At 41.6% G+C, this 24,111-nt stretch overlaps 1 protein-coding gene across 3 annotated transcripts in view; it reads right to left on the reverse strand.

Annotated features, from left to right (window-relative positions):
- Positions 1-24,111, reverse strand: part of Htr4 (5-hydroxytryptamine receptor 4) — a 191,012-nt gene that overhangs the window by 161,410 nt on the left and 5,491 nt on the right. For all 3 annotated transcript variants that reach the window (XM_087896007.1, XM_085699802.2, XM_085699801.2), the window contains exon 2: positions 10,091-10,163. In XM_087896007.1, coding sequence (XP_087752133.1) covers positions 10,091-10,116 — 26 coding nt within the window. In that variant the 5' untranslated portion in view covers positions 10,117-10,163. The remainder of the gene's footprint in view (positions 1-10,090; positions 10,164-24,111) is intronic.

Raw genomic sequence — 24,111 nt, forward strand, 5'->3', positions numbered from 1 at the left:
AGTATAGAAAGTGGAAGAATTTCCATAATTCTGATATCACCTATAGACTTGATGTAGGTGGTTTGCTCCCATAAGTGTTCATCAAAGGTTAGCAGCTATTAGAAGGGTCAAGATCATAATGTATGTATACTCTCTAATTATACAAAATATCCAGAGGCTTTGCAAGTTAGAGCAAGAGCAAACCCTGAAACCTCAGGAAGGAAATGGCTCCATGAAAGGACGGTCTCCTTGTTCTCACAACCTAAGGAGCCCCTTTCACCTTCCAGGAGGTAGAACAATCATTGATCCGTTATCCGTTTCGGAATCAATTCCTATCCCATTCAGTTAATTATAAAGCAAATCTCTTAAGGTAGTGTCCATTCACCAAGAATCTCCCTAAATCTGCCCCAAAAGTCAACTACCCTGGGCAAGGACAACTAGTTCCCTAGTTCTCCCGTAATCCAAACAGACTGTCTCAGCTCCAAGAGGACACTGTGCTGGCATAAACTCGGCTTGCTTCTCCCCCATTGTGCTCTTCCCTCTGCCAGATCACTGGGGAAGGGGTAGGGGAGGTAGCCTTGGCAGTTTGGTCCTCAGTAAACCTTTCTTTCTACCCATGGAGTGATCTGGTTAGGTGGTTTCACTGTACCCTCACTTAGAGCTAGCAATAGGGTTCAGTATGGAAGAGGATCCCCAAGTTGTCCTCTGACCTCCACGTGTGGCCTTAGAACACATGCACCGCACATACCACACCACACACACACAAATAAATAAATAAATACATGCTACAAAAATCACTATAATTTTATACATCTCTTTACACACATTTCCTGGAAGTTATTATAAAAATGAGCAACCGTGGCACTTGAGACAAAGAGACTGGAAAATGTGAGTCTCGCTTCTCAGAGCAAGAGTTTAGGATGCTTACAATAAGTATGCACCTGTATCTATTATGGCTAGCACTGAGCAATCAGAGATGAGTGCTTGTACAAAAGTTTTCACAAGCACTGAAGCAGATAAAGCCTTTGTAAGCGGAAGAGCAAGAGAGTGAGCAGATGAGAGAGGGAAAGGTTAGTCCTTCAGTTCTTTAGAAATGCAAATAGAATGTGGCTCAACCGCTGGCTGATAAAATGGTAATCACTTACCAGGTGTTTATTCAGAAACCTGTTCTGATTCCTTACTTGAAAACAAAATGTCTTAAATTGAACAAATCCCATTTGCTAAAGGACAATAAATTAAACATCAAGGTGAAAGCATATGTCGTAATATAGATCTGTAACTTTAGAGATAATTCTAACTACTGTTTTCCAAAATTAAGTGCTCAAGTAAAAAGACCACGGGGCCAGACCAGCAGATCACAGACCCTTGGGCCACTGACATGCTGTGGAGTGCCTTTGGTAACAGAACAGGTCAGTTTTGTTCAAGTAAGAAGGAAGCACAGTTACTCAGGAAAACTGTCTCTCCTGCCCCCCACTGAGGTTTAATCACTTCGTAAAACCCCACAACCAAACCACATCTGCTAAACCTTTGGTTTTGGAATCAAGACTAAAACGTCAAATGGTAGAGCTTCCCAGCAACATAATTTCTACAGAACCAACTGTAAAACTCTAAAGACTAGAGTGAGATCAGTCTCTGGAACCCACGTGGTGGAAGGAAGCAAGTGACTCCTACAAGTTGTCCTCTAACTTTTAGAAATGTGACTTTGGTAAAAAATGAAGATCCCTTTTGGACTCAGCTGATTCATGTATAGTACTGCAATTCCTATTAATAAAGACCATCCAGTATTTTCAGAAGTGAGCTTATTCAAGTCACCTGCTTCACAGAATGACTGCATCATGGCAAGCTGTTCTTATCAAATGCTCAAAGCATCGAGGACAGACCATTTTATATTTTACTGTTATTCTCTGGGACCCTTTTTTCAGAGTTAGTTGTGGTTATATAACATTTTAATCTAAATTTATACACACATTAGGAAATAGTTTGTCTTTGAGTAGTTGGAGAGAGATAATTTGAAATAAGCAGTGATTTGGGCAACAAAGACTTGTATTTCAGTCTTGGGTAAATCACTATATATACAAATGTGTGTGTGTGTGTGTGTGTGTGTGTGTGTGTGTGTGTGTGTAAACTGAGATATCAGAAAGAGTCCCTCATTCTTCTGAAACCCTCTTTATTTCTTTGGTGTTCTTTTGTGGAACTGCAAGGAGCTATTAGACATAAGTAGAACCCTAATAATTCAAATTCAAACTGAGTATCAGTTATGTGCTTCACAGATATGAATGTGTGTGTGTTATGTTTGCGTGTTTGTACGTGTGTGTGCATGCATATGTGTGTAAAGGCTAAATCTTTATTTTAATTATAACACATCACAGTTTGGTACATGTGGACAGTATGCAGTAACTAAATAAGTTCAGTTAGCATTTTCCTTTCATTATTCTTTCACATTTTATTATCATATAATAAATATGCATCTATGCCTATTATGTACAAAGGTATAATAGAATTGAACAATGACACTTTTTGAGACACAGTGCAATACTTTAAGTTATATGTTTCTTGAATCTCACAACATCACATTCTTACAAAGATGAAAAAAGAAAAAAAATGACCTAACCTGTCTGTAATACAGATGACCCTTCAATACACCACACTGTAATCCTATTAAGTACCGAGGTGAGTTTTACTGTGTGGAAGGTAAGGATAATTTAGATACTGTACATTTTTTGGCAAAATTAGGCATTACCTCTACCTCCCCAAGCCATTGATTTATGTAAGGCCATAAGAAACTATCCAGAGACATGCCACTGGAATAGGAGATTTCCATTAAAGATTGACAAGAGCTAGCAGGGCTCCAGAAGAACCCACGAAGAAACAACAGGACGTCAAGAGACGAGCAGTCAGTTCTGCAGGTGGAATGAAAGGCAGGCAGGAGGATGACTGTGAGTGGTGATTTGAAGGAACGTGGATCTTTCTTGTCTACAACACAAGCCCCATGCCTAGGGCTCAGGAAACATCATAGGAGAGGAGGTGAAAATATTTTAAGAGAAGAGGACCAGGATGTTTGCTGTGAGACACTGTCTTTTATATGTGACAGGAATGCTGCATCCATGAAATCTTGCAACAACATGGCTGCCTATCAAGACCCGGATAATGACACCAGTTGACATGCCAACATGGATGGAGAAAATCTCACAAGGTCCCAGTCCTAGATGCAGAGCCATAGACAATTAATAACTGTTGAGAGAGGTAAAATGGGCCTTCCCGGGGTATAAGCCCTCACTTGGTTACTTGGGTCAGCCTTAAAAATATATACATATGAAGAACACTAAATGAACTCAGTAGAATATATTTATTTATTCATTTATTTTTATATACATATATATCAATGACAATTAAAGAAAAGAAGTTATAAATTTGAGATGGAGTGTGAAGACATGGGGGGGAGGCTAGAGGAAGGCGAGGGAAGGGAAGAAATAAAAATACAGTACACACATAGGAAATTTAAAATAATATTTTTCTTCTGTCTGAGTCAAGGTACACTCTTATAAGCAGAAGGCAACTGGCCATTCATCGGCTACAGGCAAAGCATGCCTTGGTGATACTCAAAGCACAGGAGGCTACAAGAACTCAGCTGGCAAATCACAAAATTCAAGATACTTCCAAGTGCCACCTGTTAGGAAAAATCCAGTTCCCTACCACAAGTCACAAAATAAGTGGGGCAAGAGACTTTCTATGGTCAAAGAGACAGCTTTAGATGGCGATGTTACTGTCACCCCAGTCAGCCTCAAGCTCTGCAGCTGCACAATCCAGAAGGATCCCAGGTCACTTGATGAGGAGCTCTGCGTGTTCTTTGCCTGTCTTTCATGCCCTTATTTCAATCAGAGAGAACTGGAGTGAGTTAAACTGTATTTGTCAAAATTTCCTTGTCTGTTGGTTTGTGGTTCTGCTTTCTAAACAAGAAGTTTAAAAATGGGAGATGAGACAGTGTAAAAAACATAAAGATTTCCCCCCTGTATCAGAAAATGTCGTCTGGAGAAAAAAATGCTTTCAGAAGCAAGAACTGGTACAGCAGCATCACTTCTAGACCCATGGCGCTGGGTGATGGCACCTGCAGAGGACCCAGGGCACTGTAGAGACAATAAAGTTTCCCAGTTCCTAGCTCACATCATCTTCCCACTTTTCCAGACGGCCTTGTGATCAAGTTCCTGAATGAAAGCTTCATTGAAAAATATATACCAGTTTCCATTATATTGATTACATATAAATGAGAGATGGCCATATTGAATACTGTATAAGACCAGGAGTCAAAAGCACATGGGATTTCATTCTAAGTTCTCTAATTCCTGGACAAGAGTGTACCCAGGTTCTTGTATACCTCACAATAAAGTAGAAGGGGTGCTGGATAGTGCACCAAAGTCGCTTTCGTTCCTTAGTAATTATTGCAATATTGAAGATTTTCTGTCCTCTTTGGAAACCTTAGTTTCCATACCAGATAATGAATGTAATCAGAGGCAAATATTCAAAAATGTCAACAAATTATTAGTAAGGTCATTCAGTTAAGTAGAAAGTGAATTTATGCAATCAAGAAATTATCAGTCCCAGGAGTTACAAATATCCACTTTTCATGATCTCTATGGTGACCCTGGACAAAACTCACACCATTTATTCCAAGTATTCCGTGTCCAAGATGTAAGAAATGTACAGCTTCTTTGTATAACTTTGACAAAAGCCACAAACTGAAGGCTTAGAGACTAAATAAACCTATTCAGGGCCATGCGTCCAGTCACAGGGAAAGGCGAGACCCGAACCCAGGTGTGAATTGTTTCCATAAACCACGTGACCCCAGCTGCTGCAGTGATCTACTGGGTGATGGAGCAGAAACGCTGTGGAACTCTGGAAAGCCCTCTGTCTGTGGAGGTGTGTTAGCTGAAATCCACAGTCAGGAAATGCACACACACACACACACACACACACACACACACACACCTTGCTGCCCTGCTGGTAATCTGTGATGCCATGCATTGCTTCAGGTTCCCTGGGCCCCTATTAAGCACAGAGATATTCAATACAGGGTGAGTTTCAACTCAAGTTCACTGTGCCCCTCATCTAATCAAAAGAATTAATGGAAAACTCACCACTTTGTCAGCTGGGCTGTAAAGCTGCGTATTATTCCCATTTACATGTCTAAAGCAACATAAAAATAACTCCTTTGAAACCATACCCACTCAGTTTCTCCTTATATGCTAATGACTGTCACAATTTCAGAGCCTGAGGAGAGATTTCTTGTACAACATTTTCCTGCCTTAACATTGCACCTGTTCCCAGCTCCAACTGCCAGGTTACAAACACGAATTAACCCTAGTTCCAAATTGACTCCATTCCATATTGCTAAGTCCCTGGGGAGGACAATTTACATCTGTGAATTGCTTCAAGGCTTTGAAATAGTTAGCATTAAAAATTCTAACTTCATCCCCAGCAGTCTGTCAAACTTAAGATATGTATTGTCACCACTACTAGTAATCAGACCCAAAACCAACCTTTCTATTGACACAATTGTTACTCTTTCTTCGTTTGTAAAACTGGTTAATTTCAATACATTTTGTAGTCACACTGATACCTAATGCAATGTCTTGAAGTAATGAATTGTAACTAATTACACCATGACATTACGGCAACTGGTTAATAAGCCCAAACCCAACCACTTACCTTTGTTATGGTTTTTAATTAATGTCATATGTTGTATGAAGCAAGAGACTGTTTTTATGTCAAAACTGTTTGGAATATTCAACTTTCAGTCTTTGTCTCTCTGCTTAAATCAGCCTACGATGATGCAGGTGTGCTATCATGAAAGCAAATGAAGCCAAAGAGACGAAAAGGAGTTGGGAGAAAAAAAAATGAATGCACGTGAGAGCCCCAACACCTACGCACCCTTGCTTTTACCAACTGTAGGTTTGGCTCTCAGTGTTTAAGAACTCTAGCAAAAGAACGAGATTGCCACCGTTTAGGGTTTTTCACTGCATAAGATGCTTTGTTGCTTGCTAATAGGAAACATTAATAAGAAAACACAGAAGCATTTTGAAGAGAAGAAACAGAATCCCAGATGAGGATGCCCTTATTGAAGAAGGAAGAAGCTCCGGAGACTGCAGGGGCAGCAAAGAGAGAAGTTCAGAGATCTCAGCAGGTAAAGAGGTAAATCCAGGATGGCAAGAAGCTACCAACACAAGAAAGCTAAATAGAAAAGAAGACTGCTTTTACTCAACGTCTGGGGTCATTGCTTCAAGACATGCCAAAGCTTTCTTCTATCTACCACAATGCTTCACTGAACCCTATGCTTTCTAGAACTAAGCATTCAAAGAATAAAGTCATGGAAAACAGACACCTTTGACCTGTAATAGGCAAGAGGAAGAAAAGAATGGAGAACTGGTTTGCTTTCAGGGGTCACACCGGAGTCGAGGATAGGTATCAGTGGAAGCATATGCAGTTATACAAACATTGAGTTCGAGCTGTCTCTGAAATCAAAGAGCAAGCCTTTAGAGACACATTGAATGTCTTGCCAGTCTTGCAAAGAAGGGAGAACCAGTGAGTTACCCTTCCTAACTCTAAGGAGAGCTAGGAAGAACAGCTGCTGTACATTAGATACACTGCTTCCTTTTCCTCCAACCCTCCTCAGGAAACAAGACAGCTGTCCACTCCAAAGCCCCAAAAAGAGACAGAGGGGCCAAAACTTCTTGAATTCGGTGTCAAATTGTTTAGAAAAAGCTGTCAGCTGAGTGTGAAACTTGTGAGACACTAGCTATCAAAGGAAGAAAGGGTCAGAACTCGCTCTCCAGGTCCTGACTCACTGTGGTGCTTCATCATGACTCAGGCCAGCCTACAATCCTGCTCTTGTTAGAGAACCTTAGGAGAAAGCATCTGCACCGCAGTTCACGCCTCTACAATCAAGATCTAGTGTTTGTCTTCCTATTCTTCTTATAACGTACGAAGAATGTGGCTCATTGCGTATCTCACTATAAGGCTTCTTCCACATTCCTCAGGTCTTTGCCCATTTTTAAACATGGCACTCTAACATTTTGGCCTTAACTTTTTAAGCTTCATGACAGCTGGTCTCAAATTAGCTCAGATTATGTTTACCAAGGTTAGTACCCGATGCTGCTAGCCGAGAACTCTGGCAGATAGATAATAGCAAAGACCAAGCCATAGAAGCAAATTCAGTTTGAGCAAATGAACAAAAGCTGAAACGGTCAATATGGTTTGACAAACTGTAAGACTTTATATTTAGCTCTAAATTCAACCAAAGAGTTCTCTGTCCTTTCATGTTTTGTGAGAGTTGATTAGAGTTCCTCAATCTTAACCATCCATGAACGTGAGAATTATTTCTGAAATTTCTCCCAAAATGTCTGCAGTGTCACCCCACTCTGATTCTTTGGGGTGTTCCTTATTGATTATTCATCCACTTTTCCAAATTATATTTCCATATTTACTCAGGCAGAAATGTAACTGCAGATCTCTCTTTAGCTCACACACACACACACACACACACACACACACACACACACACCAAAAACTCCTTGATCAAACCATTATAGGATAAAAGAAGACAGACCCTGAGCATAAATAACCTTTGTTTGTTAATTGTCATACACTGTGAAGTAGAAAATAATGATGTAGATGATAATAACGATATGTAGCTCCTAGGATCGTTTAAGTATTAGATGCAGTGACACAAAGCAATATTATATCTCACAATGATCTCACACATCCAACAATACAAATATTCAACACCCAATTTTCAGCAAGTTAATGTTGACTGAGTCCTAGGAGACTTCAATACACATACCACTGTGAAGTCTCTCTCTCTCTCTCTCTCTCTCTCTCTCTCTCTCTCTCTCTCTGTGTGTGTGTGTGTGTGTGTGTGTGTGTGAGAGAGAGAGAGAGAGAGAGAGAGAGAGAGAGATCAGTGAGGGTATACATATTCACTACCACGTATATCTAATCTCAATGTCTGCTATAGCTGCAAGACCATTGGTTGTTTAGCCACTTCCCCTACAAATGTTCTTTTTCTTCCATCTTTCTCTCTCCCTCACTGGTTTTCCTCTGTCAGAACAAATAAAAGAATCCCCGTCTTGGGCCAGAGCCTTGAGCTTTCAGCACTCACCTCATTATGTATTTGCTTTCCATGTGAAGACAGCAACTGAAAAGAAGAAATTCTGGCCTCTTTCCTCAAAGGGGCAAAATTTACTCTATCTAGTTACACCTAGAATATTCTAGAATATCATCATTTATACTGAACCATTGTGATTTTTTACACTAATTTATTAATAATTACTTTCTTTACATAAACTCACTTTCCAATTTTTATAAAAAATATTTATAAAAGGGAAAATCATTTTACTCTCTGTAATAATAAAATCACCTATGTTCATTGTAAATTATTAATGATGTATGTATCACAATTTGGCAAGTGTGAGCCAAAATGTCCTTTTTTTATGGACACTCAGAGACTGTACTGAGCAGGAAATGAATAGAAAGTCCATGACATTTGCCTGTTACTAATATTGCGGGTAGAGGGGGAGTGGGTAAGGACGAACATATGTTGATCGGATCCGGTTAGAAAACGGACTGAGAGAACAGTCCACAGACAACATTCTGGGGTGTGAGATCATCTTGAATCCCACACCATTGTTCCACAATAGCCCAGGAGAACAGCTAATGTTCACTTAATAGAATCATATTTTGCCATCCAAAGCTAATGCAGCTATAAATAAATGTCTAAAAGCTAGCAACGTAAGAGATCACGATGTCTCAATTATCACCCCCAGTGGTGCGTTTTACCCAACTGACCCTGTTTGATCCAACGTTGCGAACTTAAAGCTGTTTTGTAATGTTGCACCACCAGTATTGCCCACTCTGAATTTTGGTTATCAAATGAAACCCGAGGGCCTCTGTCTCCTACTATGTTTTCCCTGCATAAATAGCCTCACAAGCTTTGAGAGGGAAGTAAAACGCACGCCAGTAAGTTTAAAAATCCACTTGGAGTCTTAGAACGACACCAAATTACTTACGATTGGGTAAATAACAAAGCCCACCACATCTTCTATCGAGAGGGTAAAATACAGTGTTGCTAAATCATCCCTTTTTATATCTAGGTGGACTGGAACACAAGGCTATTTGAAATATGTATTCTACACTGATGACTGGCCCATACCCGCCAGGTGTCAGGGATGCTGTGCTCTATTGTGAGACATCCTCTCTGCCCTTCAGGAATCCTCTGGTGGAATCACAGGACAACTTTGGCAGATAGTGCACTCAAGTCAGAGAAAGCCAGGGTTCCTGTCAAGTCGGCTGTCAGAGTTTCAGCCACAGCAAACCAGAAGGCAGACCCCTGACTGACACCTGGAACACACCTCCCCATCGGTCTCATGTGAAAGATAAAAAATAATGGTTCCTGGAATTTCACAAGGGATGTGAACTTAGGATGCCTTCCAACTCCCAAGATCATCCCTGTGGGTAATCTTCACCCTCAAGTGCTGCAACAGCAGATCGCATAAGCGGCCTTAAGCGCAACTTTCTTCGCACTGTTTGGTAACACCAAATAAATCATAATACACCTCTAGGAAGATCATCCCATCCCCCAAGGCTTACAGACAATTACAAGAACAACACCAGCAAAACCATTTAGGTTAACATAACTCCACACAGAACACTACAACTGGTGTCAAATAACCCCCATCTGATGCCCTGGTTGAAAATGAACGTGGGCCAACCACGTCATGCAAGACAAAGCTTCTTGGATTGACATCTAAAGTTTAGCTACAGATAGACCATCTTCAGAGCATTGCTTCCGCTCAAATGCATCATTTTTCATTGCAAAAATGATTATGTACATTTAAGTAGTGTCTATTGATTCAAACATTAACAGCTGGGTTTTCATCATTTAAGCATATAGTAACAAGGCACTAATAATCAAACAGTATACCGTACTCATGGTTTCTACACAAAACAGCTGAGAATATCCATTTTGTCTTTGCAGTTTCACCACAACAACAGATCTGCAGAGGCTGCCTTGCACACAATCCCACAGTCAGCACACAATAAACTCAGAAATGTAGCATACCTCACATTTGCATCAAGTTTGTCCATTACAGGAAATGGGCATGAGTGTGCTGGATGTCAGTGCCCACAGGATCCTGCAAGGAAAAGAAGATGTTAGGCAGGAAGGCAACATGGAAAAATTAAGGTCTTTGTTGTAGGAAAAAAATACCAAGCAAGTATTGCTTCCTATTGATTGGGATTTTCATTTTGTAGAATGATTTAATAACCAGTACTATATCATAGAGCTACTAGCACACTGAGGTGGGGGGGGCGGGCATGAGGCACTTTTGCTGAGTGCCGCAGAGAGATTCTGTCCCACTGATCTCCTGGGATGAAAGCACACAGGTACTTCTCTTCACTCTGTGCTAATCCACTTACTTGTTTTTCTTCATTCTTCCCAGAAACATAGCTTATTTCTATGATCTGCCTTAATACACTAACCAGTGAAAATAGGGAACAACACGGCTATAATTGAAATAGTATGTGGTCTAAAATGGTCATGTATTTTTTTTACCTAAGAGGTCTTTCAGGTTTGTTACTTTTTATAAACATCAGAAGTTGGATATTTGATAATCCAGTAAATACTTACTTTCTGCCCAGAAACAGAAAATGTATGCATGCACATGCAAATATACTTTCTAGGGAGTCCAGGAATCAGATTCTCTATGTCTGTCATCTGTCTATCATCTGTGTGTGTTAGTGCAGGCTCACATCCATGTATGTGCGCATGCATGTGGAGGCCAGGGTTGGATGATATGCAACCTCCTCTATCACTCTGAACCTTATGGTTTGAGATTCTGTCCCTGAACCCAAAGCTCACCAGTTCGGCTAGACTGGCTAGCAAGAAAACATCCGGGATCCCCGTCTCTGCCCTGCCCCAGCACTAGGCTCACAGACCAAGACTGGCATTTACATGGGCGTCAGGGATCTGAACTCAGGTCCCCATGATAGTTTTAGTGTCTGAGCATCTCCCTAACCCCAGTCTAGGAATCTTGAGTCTAGATATTCAGGACTCCAAGGCTCACTTGTGGTTTCTAGGCTAAGTAATCCGTGTAAAAAAAGTTAAATCTCTGATTACTGGGAGATCCTTGGATGGAGGCTTTCAGAAGCCCCTACACAACTCTCACTTAACCAAATTGGCTCTGCTAACCTCCCACGTGAAAGAACCTTTAAGGTTCGCCCCCTTTTTGTTCCACCACACATTCAATTAGAGGATGCAAGGGGCAGAGCCCAGCTGCCTCTCCAGGTTACCCTGGGCAAGCGCCCTTTCCTTCCCGGCATCATCATCATTCACGTCTGAGAGCATGAGAGAGATCATAAGAGAGCATCACTGGGTTAGCTTCCAGCTCTGGTAGTCTGTAATTCCATCTGTGGCTTTTCTAATTGAATCTCACCAAGAGAAAGTCTCCAGGTTTGTTTATCCGCATAAGAGAACCGTGAAATTCAACCTAAGTCTTTAGATGCCTTGGCTAGCATCAGGAAGAAAATGGTCAACCGCGAGAGGAGGGGAGGCCATAGGGCAGGCCTTCTGCTTCTAGTATTTAGTATTTATTAGAATTTCTAAGTCTAACACAGACCCGGATTTTTTAGGGTTGTGGCAAGTGGGCCTCAAACCCACAAATACACACACAGCCTGAACCAACATAGCTCTGCTCACCACTACCTTCCATTTTGAAGTCAAGTAATATTTTATTTGAAACATACAAGTACAAAGCCCTAACAAGTGAGTGATAGGGTCTCTCTTCTTTGTAAAACCATTCCTGAAGGGATCATTCAGGTGTGTGTGTGTGTGTGTGTGTGTGTAAGATTCACTATAGGCACCCGAAGTTGATCTCCAATGTGGTCTTCTCCCAGATCTTCATTGCCACCTTACATCTCATGCAGGACAATTAAGAAGCATTTCCAGTTGTACTCAGCACTCCACCATTAAACTCAGTTACTCACAAGGAATTTCTTTCCCTCCATCCTATAGCCTAACGGTCCATTCTGACCACTTGAAAACATCATCTTCATTCCCCTTTTCCCATCCCCTCTTGCTCAAAACCAGTATCACATCACCCGAAATCTCTGCCTCTATCCCTAGACCACCACACTCTTGATTTGGTTTCCTGATTGACAGTCACTGTCACTTCCTCTCCCTTCTAGCACGTCAGTAATGTAAAAATATAAATTGGGCGGTGGTGGCACACGCCTTAATCCCAGCATTCAGGAGGCAGAGACAGACAGATCTCTTGTGAGTTCGAGGCCAGCCTGGTCTACAGAGTCAGTGCCAGCACAGGCTCCAAAGCTACAGAGAGAAAGCCCTGTCTCTAAAAAAAAAAAAAAAAAAAAAAAAAAAAAAAAAAAAAAAAAAGGAAGTTTCACAATTTCTTGTATGCATATATTATAGTAGTGTGGTGATTTAAATGACCTCTATAGACTCATATGTTTGACTGCTTGGTTCCCACGTAGTGGAACTATTTAGGAAGGGTTAAGAGCTGTCATCTTGTTAGAAAGGGTATGTTACTGGGGATGGGCTTTGAGTTTTCAAAAGCCCATACCAGGCCCCGTCTATCTTATTTCTCTCTGCCTGAAACATATTGATGAGATGTGAGCTCTCAGCTACTGCTCCAGTACCAAGCCTGCCTAACCACTACCATTGACGTTCATGGACGAACCCTCTGAAACCGTAAGCAAAGCCCCAGTTAAACCCTTTCTGGTATAAGTTGCCTTGGCTATGGTGTCTCCTCACAGCAGCAGAACAGAAACTAAGATAAGTAGCTTCCAATCACTCACAGCAAAATCCAAACTGGTCGTCATAGCTAATCAGACCATGCACACATATGATCTGGCTTGAGCTTCCCTGCAAACTAAGCTCACTCATGAGCACATCTTATTGCCCACTCACTCACAGCTCTGTCATTTCTCTTGAACATCAAAAGAAGACCCCCTTTCTCGAGAACTCTGCTTCGGTTTCCTCTTTGTGGATTGAACAAAAATTATTCTCTCACCTCAAATTTCACTTCCCCAGGAAGTCTTCTTTTCAACATATAAAATCTCAGACCTCAGTTCCAGAAAATTCCTGTCCTCTACGTTGTATTGGTTACTTTCTGGTACATGCATTTCTTCTAGTCAACTGCCTTCTGATTTGCGTTCTGTTTCTGTCACTTCAGTGCCAATTTCCATACGTCATTATCTTAACCACTCTAAACTCCTCAAAGCCTAGAAAGGTTCCCAGCACACTGCAGGCTCTCTGCAGACATGTCAGTCAAACTAAGTAATTCATTCATTTTGCAAATGAGGAAATTGAGCTTTGGCAGTCTGCAACTTTCTCACTCGCAGTGGCAGAGGGGGGAGATTTCACAGGAACATCCCTGAGTCCAGCATTATAAGTAAAATGTAGCCAAAGTCAGGGCGGAGAGATGCTTAGCAGTTAAGGGCACAGGCTGCTCTTCCAGAGCCCTGGGTTCTGTTCCCAGAACTCACATGGCAACTCACAATTATCTGGAATATTAGTCTCAGGTGCTCCAGTGCCCTCTACTGACTTCCACAGGCATGGTCACACACGAGGTGCATAAACATGTATGTAGGCAAGCAGTCATACACATAGAAGCAATTATTTTAGTAGGTGAGTCCATTTCATTTTAATTAGCTGCAATTAACTATGTAGTTAGGAATGCCAGACACTATTTCTTTTTCCTCCCGTGTCTGAATCTTTATCTCCAGCTCATAGATAAGGAGACTGAGGGTCAGAGAGTTTAATTCACTTTCTAAGTTACACAGCAAACGCATGGCAAACCTGGGAACAGAACACAAAGTCGTGAATTCCAGAACTCAAGGTTTATCTTGCATAGCCGTGCTGATGAGACTATATGGGTATGGTTTCTCTGACATCCCTAGGGGATGTAATCTCACAAAAAACTTCCTGTTTCTCTAGCTCTTAGAATCTTTCTGGGCCCTCTTCCTCAATGAACTCTGAGTCTTGAGTGTAGGAGTTTTGTTGTAGATATATTCATTTGAACTAGCCACCCTAATGCTGCATCTTGTTAGCACTGGATTTTTTTGTAAAGATCTTCACCTGATAAGTTAACTTCCCTTTATGACAGATGAGGTCTACACTTAACTGTGTAATGAATATTTAGATATATGATTTATAAATTAAATTAATAAATACTTAGATATAAATATTTAGAGAACTATTTAGAGTGTAGTTAGGGATTATGCTGGTTTAGTAAAGTGGTGGTTATAGGTTCTTCTCCAAGAGCCACGACTTCACTACCCGCAGGTAGTTGGCGAAGTTTCCAGTACCAAGATTGATTTTCTCCTTGGTCAGCAGGTCTCAGCTCCATGTAGATAGCTGTTGGTTACCACCAAGGCATGAGTACCACTAGTGCACCCCTAGAGTTACTGTGCCCTGTTGGTCATTGTTGTGGTTCATAGGCATCATGGCTCGGTAGGACTATTGGTTACTTCCTCCCTTTGGAAACCCGCACGGCACCTTCTGGTACCATGAAAGCTAGTCCTCAGGGACGAGGTTTTCAGTTCAGATACAGCTCAGATACTCTGGGTCCTTCATCCAAAAAGCGTGGTATCTTCATCAATAAGGACTTAACATTTACTTCTACGGGCCAGCCAAATACAACAGCAACAGCCTACAAAGTTTTCTGAGTCTCTTGGACAACCCTTATTAACAATTCAAATGGGGGGTCTTGTGCTTCATTGGGGCTTTTTGTTTGCTTGTTTGTTAGGGTTTGTTTTGTTTTTTTTTTTTTTTTTTGGTTAGTCTATGACTCTTGTAGGGAATGTTGCTAACACAGACGGGAAATTCTCACTTAAACTGTTTATATTACACAAATAGACTTACATGTATTAGAAGTACTAGAACTCTTGGTAGATAGTTCATAGTATGATTCTGTATGGCCTCTTCTACACACCCTTACTGTTATTTTACCCTGCTGACCCCTTCTTCTCTATTTACCTCACTGCCCCCTCTCTAATCCCATCTCCCATTTTTACCAATTCCCCCCTTCAGATACCTGACACCCTACCATTCCCTAGCTATTGCTCCCTAGCCCCACCCCCACAATGGTGTTGTTTTACTTTTTCTGGTTTCAAAGTTTACTGCTTTAAGTCAGTTTGAGTTAGGGTTCTGCCACAACTCAAAGAATCCTTCATAATACTCAAAAAATAAATAAATATTGCTCCGAGATGCAGATTAGAAGAGAAATCCGGGTAGCAAAAAAAAAATGATTGAACATTAAATAAAATTGAGTTTACATTTGAAAAATGTTATAATGCGAGGTGGAAACCACTTATGTTCATAACAATGTTCAGTTTTGTATTTTGCTCATTGAAAATTAAAAGTATGGCCATTATGCTAACCAGTGAGACAGTATACATTTTGTTAAGGGAGGACACCAAAGCAAATCAAGGGTGGGTGATCAGCACCTATTCCAGTTTGACTAATCAATCACACTCCATAGTATTTTGTGCTATTTGCTGGGAAAATTTAGTCAGAGCTATGAGCACACTAGCATCTCTTATTCAGAGAATTTCATTCTGTGTGTGTGTGTGTGTGTGTGTGTGTGTGTGTGGTGTGTGTGTGTGTGTGTGTGTGTGTGTGTGTGTGTGTGTGTGTGATGAGTGTTTTTACTTGCTACCCTTAGAATTCTGGCTTAGTATACTTAAGAACTTTAATTACCTCTTAACTAATTAACAACACAAACAGTCCCGAGTGTGTGATATGGCCATACGAGTTGCATCACTTCTACAAAGCTGTGCCGCTTTGAGATTTATCCTCACTTTTCCCTCCTACCCCAAGCTAGGGGTTTGTTAATGACAGTTACGTTATATACTATGGGGTTTGTTAATGACAGTTACGTTATATACTATGGGGTTTGCTAATGACAGTTACGTTATATACTATCGCTTAGTCTAAGAGAAAAGGAGCTGTGCTCCGCATGTGAATCTCTTTCAGATAAACACCTGGTGACTGTTTCTACCAGAAAGTGAGCCTGGTAAGTTGGTGGGAGGTAGGTGGGAGATGAAGAGAAAGCCTCACAACCCTTTCTGTCATGTGAGGGACAGTGAGTGTCTCAGTTTTCTCTCAGGAACCACAACAAGCTGAGCCCCTGGAATTACTCAAACACGGTATGTGTCATAAAAGAAAATGACAGGAGCGTACAACTCAGACTCCTCGGGGCCTTATTTCCTTTGATGGACATGTCCGCACACAATACTGTTCCTGGAGGAGTAAGAGGGGAGGGAGAAGAAGAATTCATCTTTCTAGCCCTCCACACTGTTGATCTGAGGCCTCAGTTTCCTGGATTTTAAGTTTTTTAATGGCTGAAGGTATGAAAACCCACAAGGTAAGTGCACCTCAGAATGGCCTGAAATACTGCTAGGCAACTGTCGTTAAAGGTTAACAGAAAGTGTGTGGTTGCATCTCGATTATAAGAAATATTCACACTGGACTCACCTGCAATGGCCCCCACCTATTGGAATGGAAGATCAATGTAGTTTGGTATGATGCCAACACCGGCCCACCTGCAGCTAAGTCATAACCTCAACTTGATTTGCTGTGTCTTGTTTGCTTTCCCTGGGTTTGGTTACATGGATGGATATCCATGCATAACAGTGCTTAGAGAGACCGCATTTCTTTATAGAATATGGCTACATGGGTTACATTTCTGCATCAAAGGTCATACTCGATATCTTTGTTTTGGACAAGTGTCAGGAATAAGTAAAACATTATGTATCTTAATAGCTAAATCAAGGCTACAAGCCTGGCATGCTACAAGCACTGGACAAAGGGGTTATGGGCTGTGTGTTCTCAGCCCTACCCTGCTGCTACTGACTCACTGTTCCTCTTAATCAAATCTATCAAGAGCTCAGTTTCCCCAGATGTGGAGTGGAAAGTTACAGATTATTGGGTAGGGTGAGTGCAAAAAGAAAAAAGTCATGGAATTACAGACTCCAAACAAGAAAGGAAACACACATACCATATCAAGCATAGCCTACCCATCTTGTAGCTAGAACTAAAAAATAAGAGTACTTATTTATAAGAGTTAAGTGCTATAAAGTTGGGTGGTGGTGGCGCACGCCTTTAATCCCAGCACTCGGGAGGCAGAGGCAGGTGGATCTCTGAGTTCGAGGCCAGCCTGGTCTATAAGAGCTAGTTGCAAGACAGCCTCCAAAGCTACAGAGAAACCCTGTCTTGAAACCTCCTCCCCTCTAAAAAAGAGTTCTCTATTCAAATATATTTTGCTGACCTCCTAGCCTCAATGGTCTAGCCTACCACCAACCTTAAGCCACAAGGTACATGATCCCACCAGCACCACCCTAACAACCTCAAAACAGCCATAAACTCCATGTTGGCTGTGATGTCCACTAGCCCCAACTCTTTTAAAGTGAAAACGTGGTATAAAATAAGAATCTTCTAAAGATACAATTGTGAAATTCTCACTAAACAAGAAAAATTGTTCTCCTTAGCTATTTACTTGGAGTTCTTTCCCAGAAAACACTTGGAATCTGCAGGATATTGTTTTCACAATCTTTCTAACCTCCGTCAATTGATATATTCATTTTAGAAAAATTTATCTCTGTAAAAACCCCCTTCCCAAATTCATAGTATTTGTTTTATTTAAGTGTTTATGTTTCAGTGTGCAGATGCAACTGTATATAACACAAATGGAAAAGAAGTACCTGTGTTCCACAAGTCGGATCTACTAGGGTTGGTAGTTAAAATGCTACTTGAGCTAAGTCAACTAGGATACTTAGTCCTAAGTTACAACCACGCTTCCTTAAGTATAAATCCATATCAGTACGCTGGTGTGTGTGTGTGTGTGTGTGTGTATGAATGAATGTAAAACACTCTTTAATTTTATTTTCAAAAATAACTAAGGAAAACACTCATGGGTAAATAAACTATTACTCAGTGGAAAGTTTAGCAGCATTGCTAAATGCCGCTATTTTAAACAGTGGCGAACATAGAAGAGGAACACTCAGTCTGTCTTGCAGAGAAAGCAATGTGGCATAGAAAAAATGAAGAAAGAGCAGGAACTTCATGTATAACTGAAGGGAACAGACCTAGAATGTTTGTAGAAAACGGGCTTTTTACAAGGTGGGGATTCCCAACCATCAGAGAATATAGTAAGTAAAGAAGGCTCACCAGAGACAAACTGGGTCCAATTAAAGATGGATCGTTGCCTTTCAGGATGGAAAGGAGATTAAGAGAGACTTAAAATAGACTTTTGTGACCACTTGATCAATGTCTCCTTTTGACCAGAGTTTATGAAGAGAGATAATGGCATGATCACCAAGCACCTGTTGAATGAGCACCATGTTTTGTCATTGCGGAAGGAATTAGCCCATATTTGGGGCCCCAGAGGAGGGATGGATAGACCTTGAGAGCAGTTTGAAGCTTGCTATTATGAAGATCATTCAAACCGTCAGAGCTTTCCACTTATTGACCTGTGTGCCTTGGCAAGAGTCCACACCAATGGAGGCTCCAAACGAGGCCAGAAAACCATCATTCACGTCTGAGGGGAGGAAGCAAGACTGAGATGATTTCAAATTTCCGATGAAATCCAAGCACGCAATGAGAACAGAACAAAGTAAGAGGCTGTTTATGGTAGGGCTGTCGTTTTCAGGCATGAGACTCGCCAGCGGGCATTTTAAAGCAAAAAGCCCCCTCCGGTTTCTGACTGAAGAGGAGGAGTAGAGGATTAGAGGAGGGAATCCATGTTTATAACAAGCTCACGGATACTGTTGATGCTGCTGCTCCAGAGCCTCACTTTCAGGACCAAGGTGATGCCCTGGCCAAACATGGTACTCATCCCCATTGAGACGCTAAGAACCAACATGATGACAGGGAACAGTTGGCTCTGGCACTAAGCATTAGCACACTGTATGGCAGAAATGGGCTTTGTTTTCATTTTCTAATTCACAAGGTTTTTATTTTATAATTACGTGCGTGTGTGTGTACATTTGAGAGAGAGGGGGAGAGAAAGAGAGAGAGAGAGAGAGAGAGAGAGAGCGCACATGAGTATATAAAGGAAGAATACAGGCGCCCTCAGAGTCCAGAAGAGAGTGTTGGATGCCCTGGAGCTGGAGTTGCAAGCTACCTGATGTGCATGAGTGCTGGCAATCTAACTGGAATCCTCTAGAAGAGCAGCAAACTCAACCACCAAGCCATCTTTGGAGTTCCTCACTTTCTATTCTAACCACTGTTGTTTATGTTGATGAGAAGGACTCAGATATGTGCTAATTTATTTTTGAAATCTCCCTGCTGTTTCAGAGGGTGTGTGTGTGTGTGTGTGTGTGTGTGTGTGTGTAATGAAAAAATAGGCCATGAGTTTGCAAGAAAGTACACATGGGAGGGTTTGGACGGAGGAATGGGCATGGATAAATGGTGTAATTAAATTATAACCTCAAAAATAATTTTAAAAATGATCCTCCTGCTATTCACTAATCATCGTTATAATAAAGAAGAACAAGGTTCCAATCCCTAATCTTTAGCAAGAAGCACACCATTGTTTTAGTTAGGTGCCCTGGAAGTACAGCTTGTTGTGTAGACTAAGTGCAGATAGTTAATCTGGCAAGTGAAAGTATGAGTGCAGGTAAAGGAGTGATGATATTTAAAAAGGAAGGGAAGGAGGAGGAAGGGAGGGAAAAGAAGGGAAGGGAAGGAGGGAGGGGAAGGGAGGGAGGGGAGGAAGGAAAGGGAAGGGAAGAGAGGGGAAGGAAGGGGAAGACAAATGAGAGGCAGCCCATGAGATGTGTTATTCAGACACTGAAAAAAAAAAAAACCTTAAAGGAAACTCTTGGAAACAAGGACATCATATGCCTCAGAGTTGCTTCAAAGAGTAGGCGGTAACTGGGACATCAGTTCTCCCACACCTATAGTTTGTTGGTTAGGGCTGATCACAGAGGACCACAGGCATTCCCAGACACCAACTATGATGTCTATGCACAAAGGGAATCTAGCAGCTTGAGGATAGATCTCCACAAACCATTCAGGTATGTCAGGAAGTCAGGACAGTCTACAGGAAAACAGTGAAGGCATCAGCAGGAACACAGGGGGAACGTAGGCATGACCTGTCCCTGCTAGTTAGCTAAGCTCAGCCCACACTGCGTGTGCAGTGCATGGTTTTATGGTGTCTTCTATTTCTTGCAAGTGCTATTGACTTCCACTTATGGTTTTGATTCTTTAAGAGTAATTTATTTAAGGAAAATTAATTAACCTAAAGGAAAATGCTGTGCAGATCATGTTCCAGATGGTATGAGTGTTGGCAGGATTCACTCACGGACAGAATGCAGATGACTGGAATCTGGGGCACATGGGCATAGTTGTGTAAAGCCAGGGGCCAACATATTGTAGCCTTCTATGAAAGGTCAATTAGCAGGTATGTTAGGTTTTTCAGAGCACAGAGACACACCCCTAACTATCAGACTCTGCAGATGGTGTGAAAGCAGCCACAGACAAACTAGAAATAAAACTGTATGGCAGCATTCCAGCAAATCAACTTGCAGATCTGAACTTCATAAAATTTCCACCTGATAATATTCCTAGCAATTTGAAATGTAAAGCGGTTCATAGTTCACAGTCCACACAAAGAAAGGGCCAGAGAGTTTGCTAACCCCTAATTCAAAGAACTGAAATCTGTTCCAGTCCTCTCAAATGCCAGAATGACCTTGACAAATTACTTAACTCTCCCAACGCTGATGGTGTCATCCATATAATAGAACATGGGTAATATTAACCTCACAAGATCAATATAGAAATGCACACCTATACATGAGGTTCTCAGTGAGTTCTGTGATGTGAGTCTGTTTTTCTTGAAAGATGCATGCCTGTCGTTGGAGAATATTTCCTACTGTGAGCCTCCAAAATGGGAACAACTCACCAGATGACTTATGCCTCCTGTCCTGGGCTGTGATCACAGAAACTGTCCCTCTTGCTCACAAGGAAACTGAGTGTGAGACTGCTTAATGTCTCTCTTCAGCATTGATTTCAGCGACCCGAAACTGGGAGCAACTGAAGCCAAAGTTTTCTTTACACCTAAATTAAGGCTTTAAAGTTAGTGGTTCTCAGGTGTGAACGAACCTAAAAGTCTCTCCCAAAATTGTAGATTCAGAAAACCCAAGAATCTCTGTTTATCAAATACCCTGGTGGTTGTTCTGCTGCAGATGATTCGTGGGGCCATTCAGGAAAGGCTACAAGGATAGGGAGCATCCATCCAATGAGCAGCGCATCTGAAATCCTCCTCAATAGTGTTCCTTTATCTGTGTTTACAGCCCAATGACCAAGAGGATCCAGGATTTGCTGAGCATGCCAAGAGCAAGGGCTTTGCAGCATATTTATCTCTTCTGCCCTGGTCCTTTCATTGCTTCTGAGTATCCCAGTTAGAGAATAGTTTACGCAGAATTCTATATTCCAAATATTATATGCAAATTTTCATGTCCAGTTAAATTTACCAATGCAATCTAAATGGACAAAGGCTATTTACAAATTCTTACCTGGAAATGCTTGAGAAGAATCCAAACCCTTTCCAAATGAAATGTCACCAATAAATTGTCACCTCTAAAATGCTCCTGTCTATACTCTCCTCCCCAAAGCATCCCTCCCTCAAAAAAATAAGGAAAATGAAACTGTACCAACAAATTTTTACAGAAGCCCATTTAACACAGCACAGAATTGTTTTAAGTGGGCCTAGGACCAAATCCTTCTATGCATCATCTCCTTTAGTCTTCACACAACACTATGAGGCAGAACTACAATTGTCCTCATTTCGCAGATTTGTAAGCTGAGACATATAAAACAGGCGCTGTCCAAAGCCGCACTAGAAAGTAGCGCTAAAGCCCAGGTCTGTCACTGCTAAACTATCCCTCGAAAGGATGCCATCTTAAGCAGCCCCAAGCTCAACTTTCCCAGCTTATTTTTCCTTAGTACGTATGGAACTCTTCAAAGACTCCATGCCCCCTCAGCATCTACTAGTACCTAAAGAGAATACATTTTCAACTGTGGCTCAAGCAAGGTTCTCCGCATCCTATCACATTGAGTTCCTTGCATTGTTCATGTAAACCACTGATGTCTGGATGTCAGGTGTCCCTAGGAGAGTCAGCCTTTCTGTCTTGCAGAACTACTGTTTCAAGTCAAAAACCACCAGCAAAGGGTTATTGGAATTATCTAAAGTAGTAATTTCCCAACCTGCCTTTTTCATAGTGAATTTAAAATATTAAGAAGAAATGAGTCTATTAGTTCAATGAAAGTTCCCGGGGTAAGCTATGCGGTGCAGAAGGAGTAAGGGACACTACTTCTTTGGAAAGTGAGCTGCTTATTAAGGTTCAAACCAGTGGAAAGTGTGGGTGCTTGTGAACTGGTTGACCTTGCTGGCCTTGAGCACATCTTTTCCTCTTCCTTCTCCACGGGGATCCAGCTACTTGACAGACAGGAAAGTGTGTTGCAGAGTTAGATGACCCAAGTTCAATCCCAACCCTATAGACTCTCCTGCATGTGACCTTGGGTAAGCCATGCTACTTGTCTTGATTTCAATTCTCCAGTATAAAAATGGGGGGGATAGCAACTTTGTAATCATTAAAAAATGGACTGACGGGTGATGGAATTATGATAAAGCAACTCTAGCGAAATAGGAATTCCAAAAGCTACCTGGTTTGTACTTCCAGATGTTCCTCACATAATTCCTTCAGCTTTTCACTTCACCATGAATTCTCAAGATAAAATATTGGGAAATAAACACAAAATTAGCACCCCGGTTGTTAGAAAAGTTGAACAGTATAAGAGTTATCAGCAAAATTCACAGCACGTGTAGGGTGTGCCGTCGCCTTAATTATTTACTATATAGAGGGATGGCTGGGACAAGCCGGTGACGCCTGCCCATGCCTGAGATCTGTGAGTCAGAGGTGTGACATACATGAACAGAACGAGAGGACGGGCCAAATGGCACAGAAAACAGAGGACAGAAATGTGCCAGAAAAACCAGGAGCTGCACACAGATGGAAGGATTAGCACTCTGCAGGGACTGGTGAGTGAGGGGGGGGATGGGTTTGTGGAGAAACACGGAATGGAGGGATGGGCCTGTGGAGGACGGGCTTGTGGGAATGAGCCTGTGGGGAAACCCAGGAGTGAATGGAGGGTGATGAGCTTGTGGGGGATGGGCTTGTGGGGAAACACAGGGAATGGGGGGGATGGGTTGGTGGGGGATGGGCTTGCGGGAGGGGGGGAAACACAGGGAATAGGGGAGGGTGAGCTTTGGGGGGATGGGCTTGTGGGGAAACATAGGGAATGGGGGATGGGTTTGTGGGGAAACACAGGGAATGGGGGTGATGAGCTTTGAGGGATGGGCTTGCAGGGAAACACAGGGAATGGTGAATGGAAGAAAGAAAATGGCAGCTCTGGAAATAAACCTGGCTTCCAATTCTGTCTACATCATGCTGGCTGTTTGAGAACAAGCAACATTTACTGGATTTTTCAAAAGATCTCTTGTCACAGAAAATCTACCAAAACCACTAGCCTGAGTCCTTGACAGCTACACTTAGCCTGACCTTGTGTTCACAGCCGAGTGACTCAGTGAGAGTCATTTCTGAAGAATTCTAACTGATTGACACAGACTTGAAAGAGTGTCACATTAATGAAGGTAACAAAGAACAGGTCATGAGCTCCCAGAGCCGAGCTCTCTGGGAATGACTTTTCACCTTTCTGTCCTGGAGCCTATTTCTTCAAATCCTTAAGAAAAGCCCCAGTGTCCTGCCAATAAATTATAACTTTTATTTAAGTAAACCATTGTTAATTTTTGTAATGCAGAACCAAGAAGTACAGCTAACCTCTGGACACAAGAATTCTTAAAATATCTTGGCCCTGCTTTCCAAATCAGTAATTCATGGAAACAGTACTTCTCTTAAGAGTTAACAGAAAAATCCAAAACTGCCAGGTATATAAGACTCTACTTAAACTTTGATAACATACAATAAATATCAAGCTCTTTCTGGGTGCTGGGGAGATGGTTCAGCAGTTAAAAGCATCTTCTATTCTTGCAGAGGACC

The sequence above is a fragment of the Myodes glareolus genome, chromosome 13, assembly GCF_982192425.1.
Source record: "Myodes glareolus chromosome 13, mMyoGla1.1, whole genome shotgun sequence".
Classification (NCBI taxonomy): Eukaryota; Metazoa; Chordata; class Mammalia; order Rodentia; family Cricetidae; genus Myodes; species Myodes glareolus.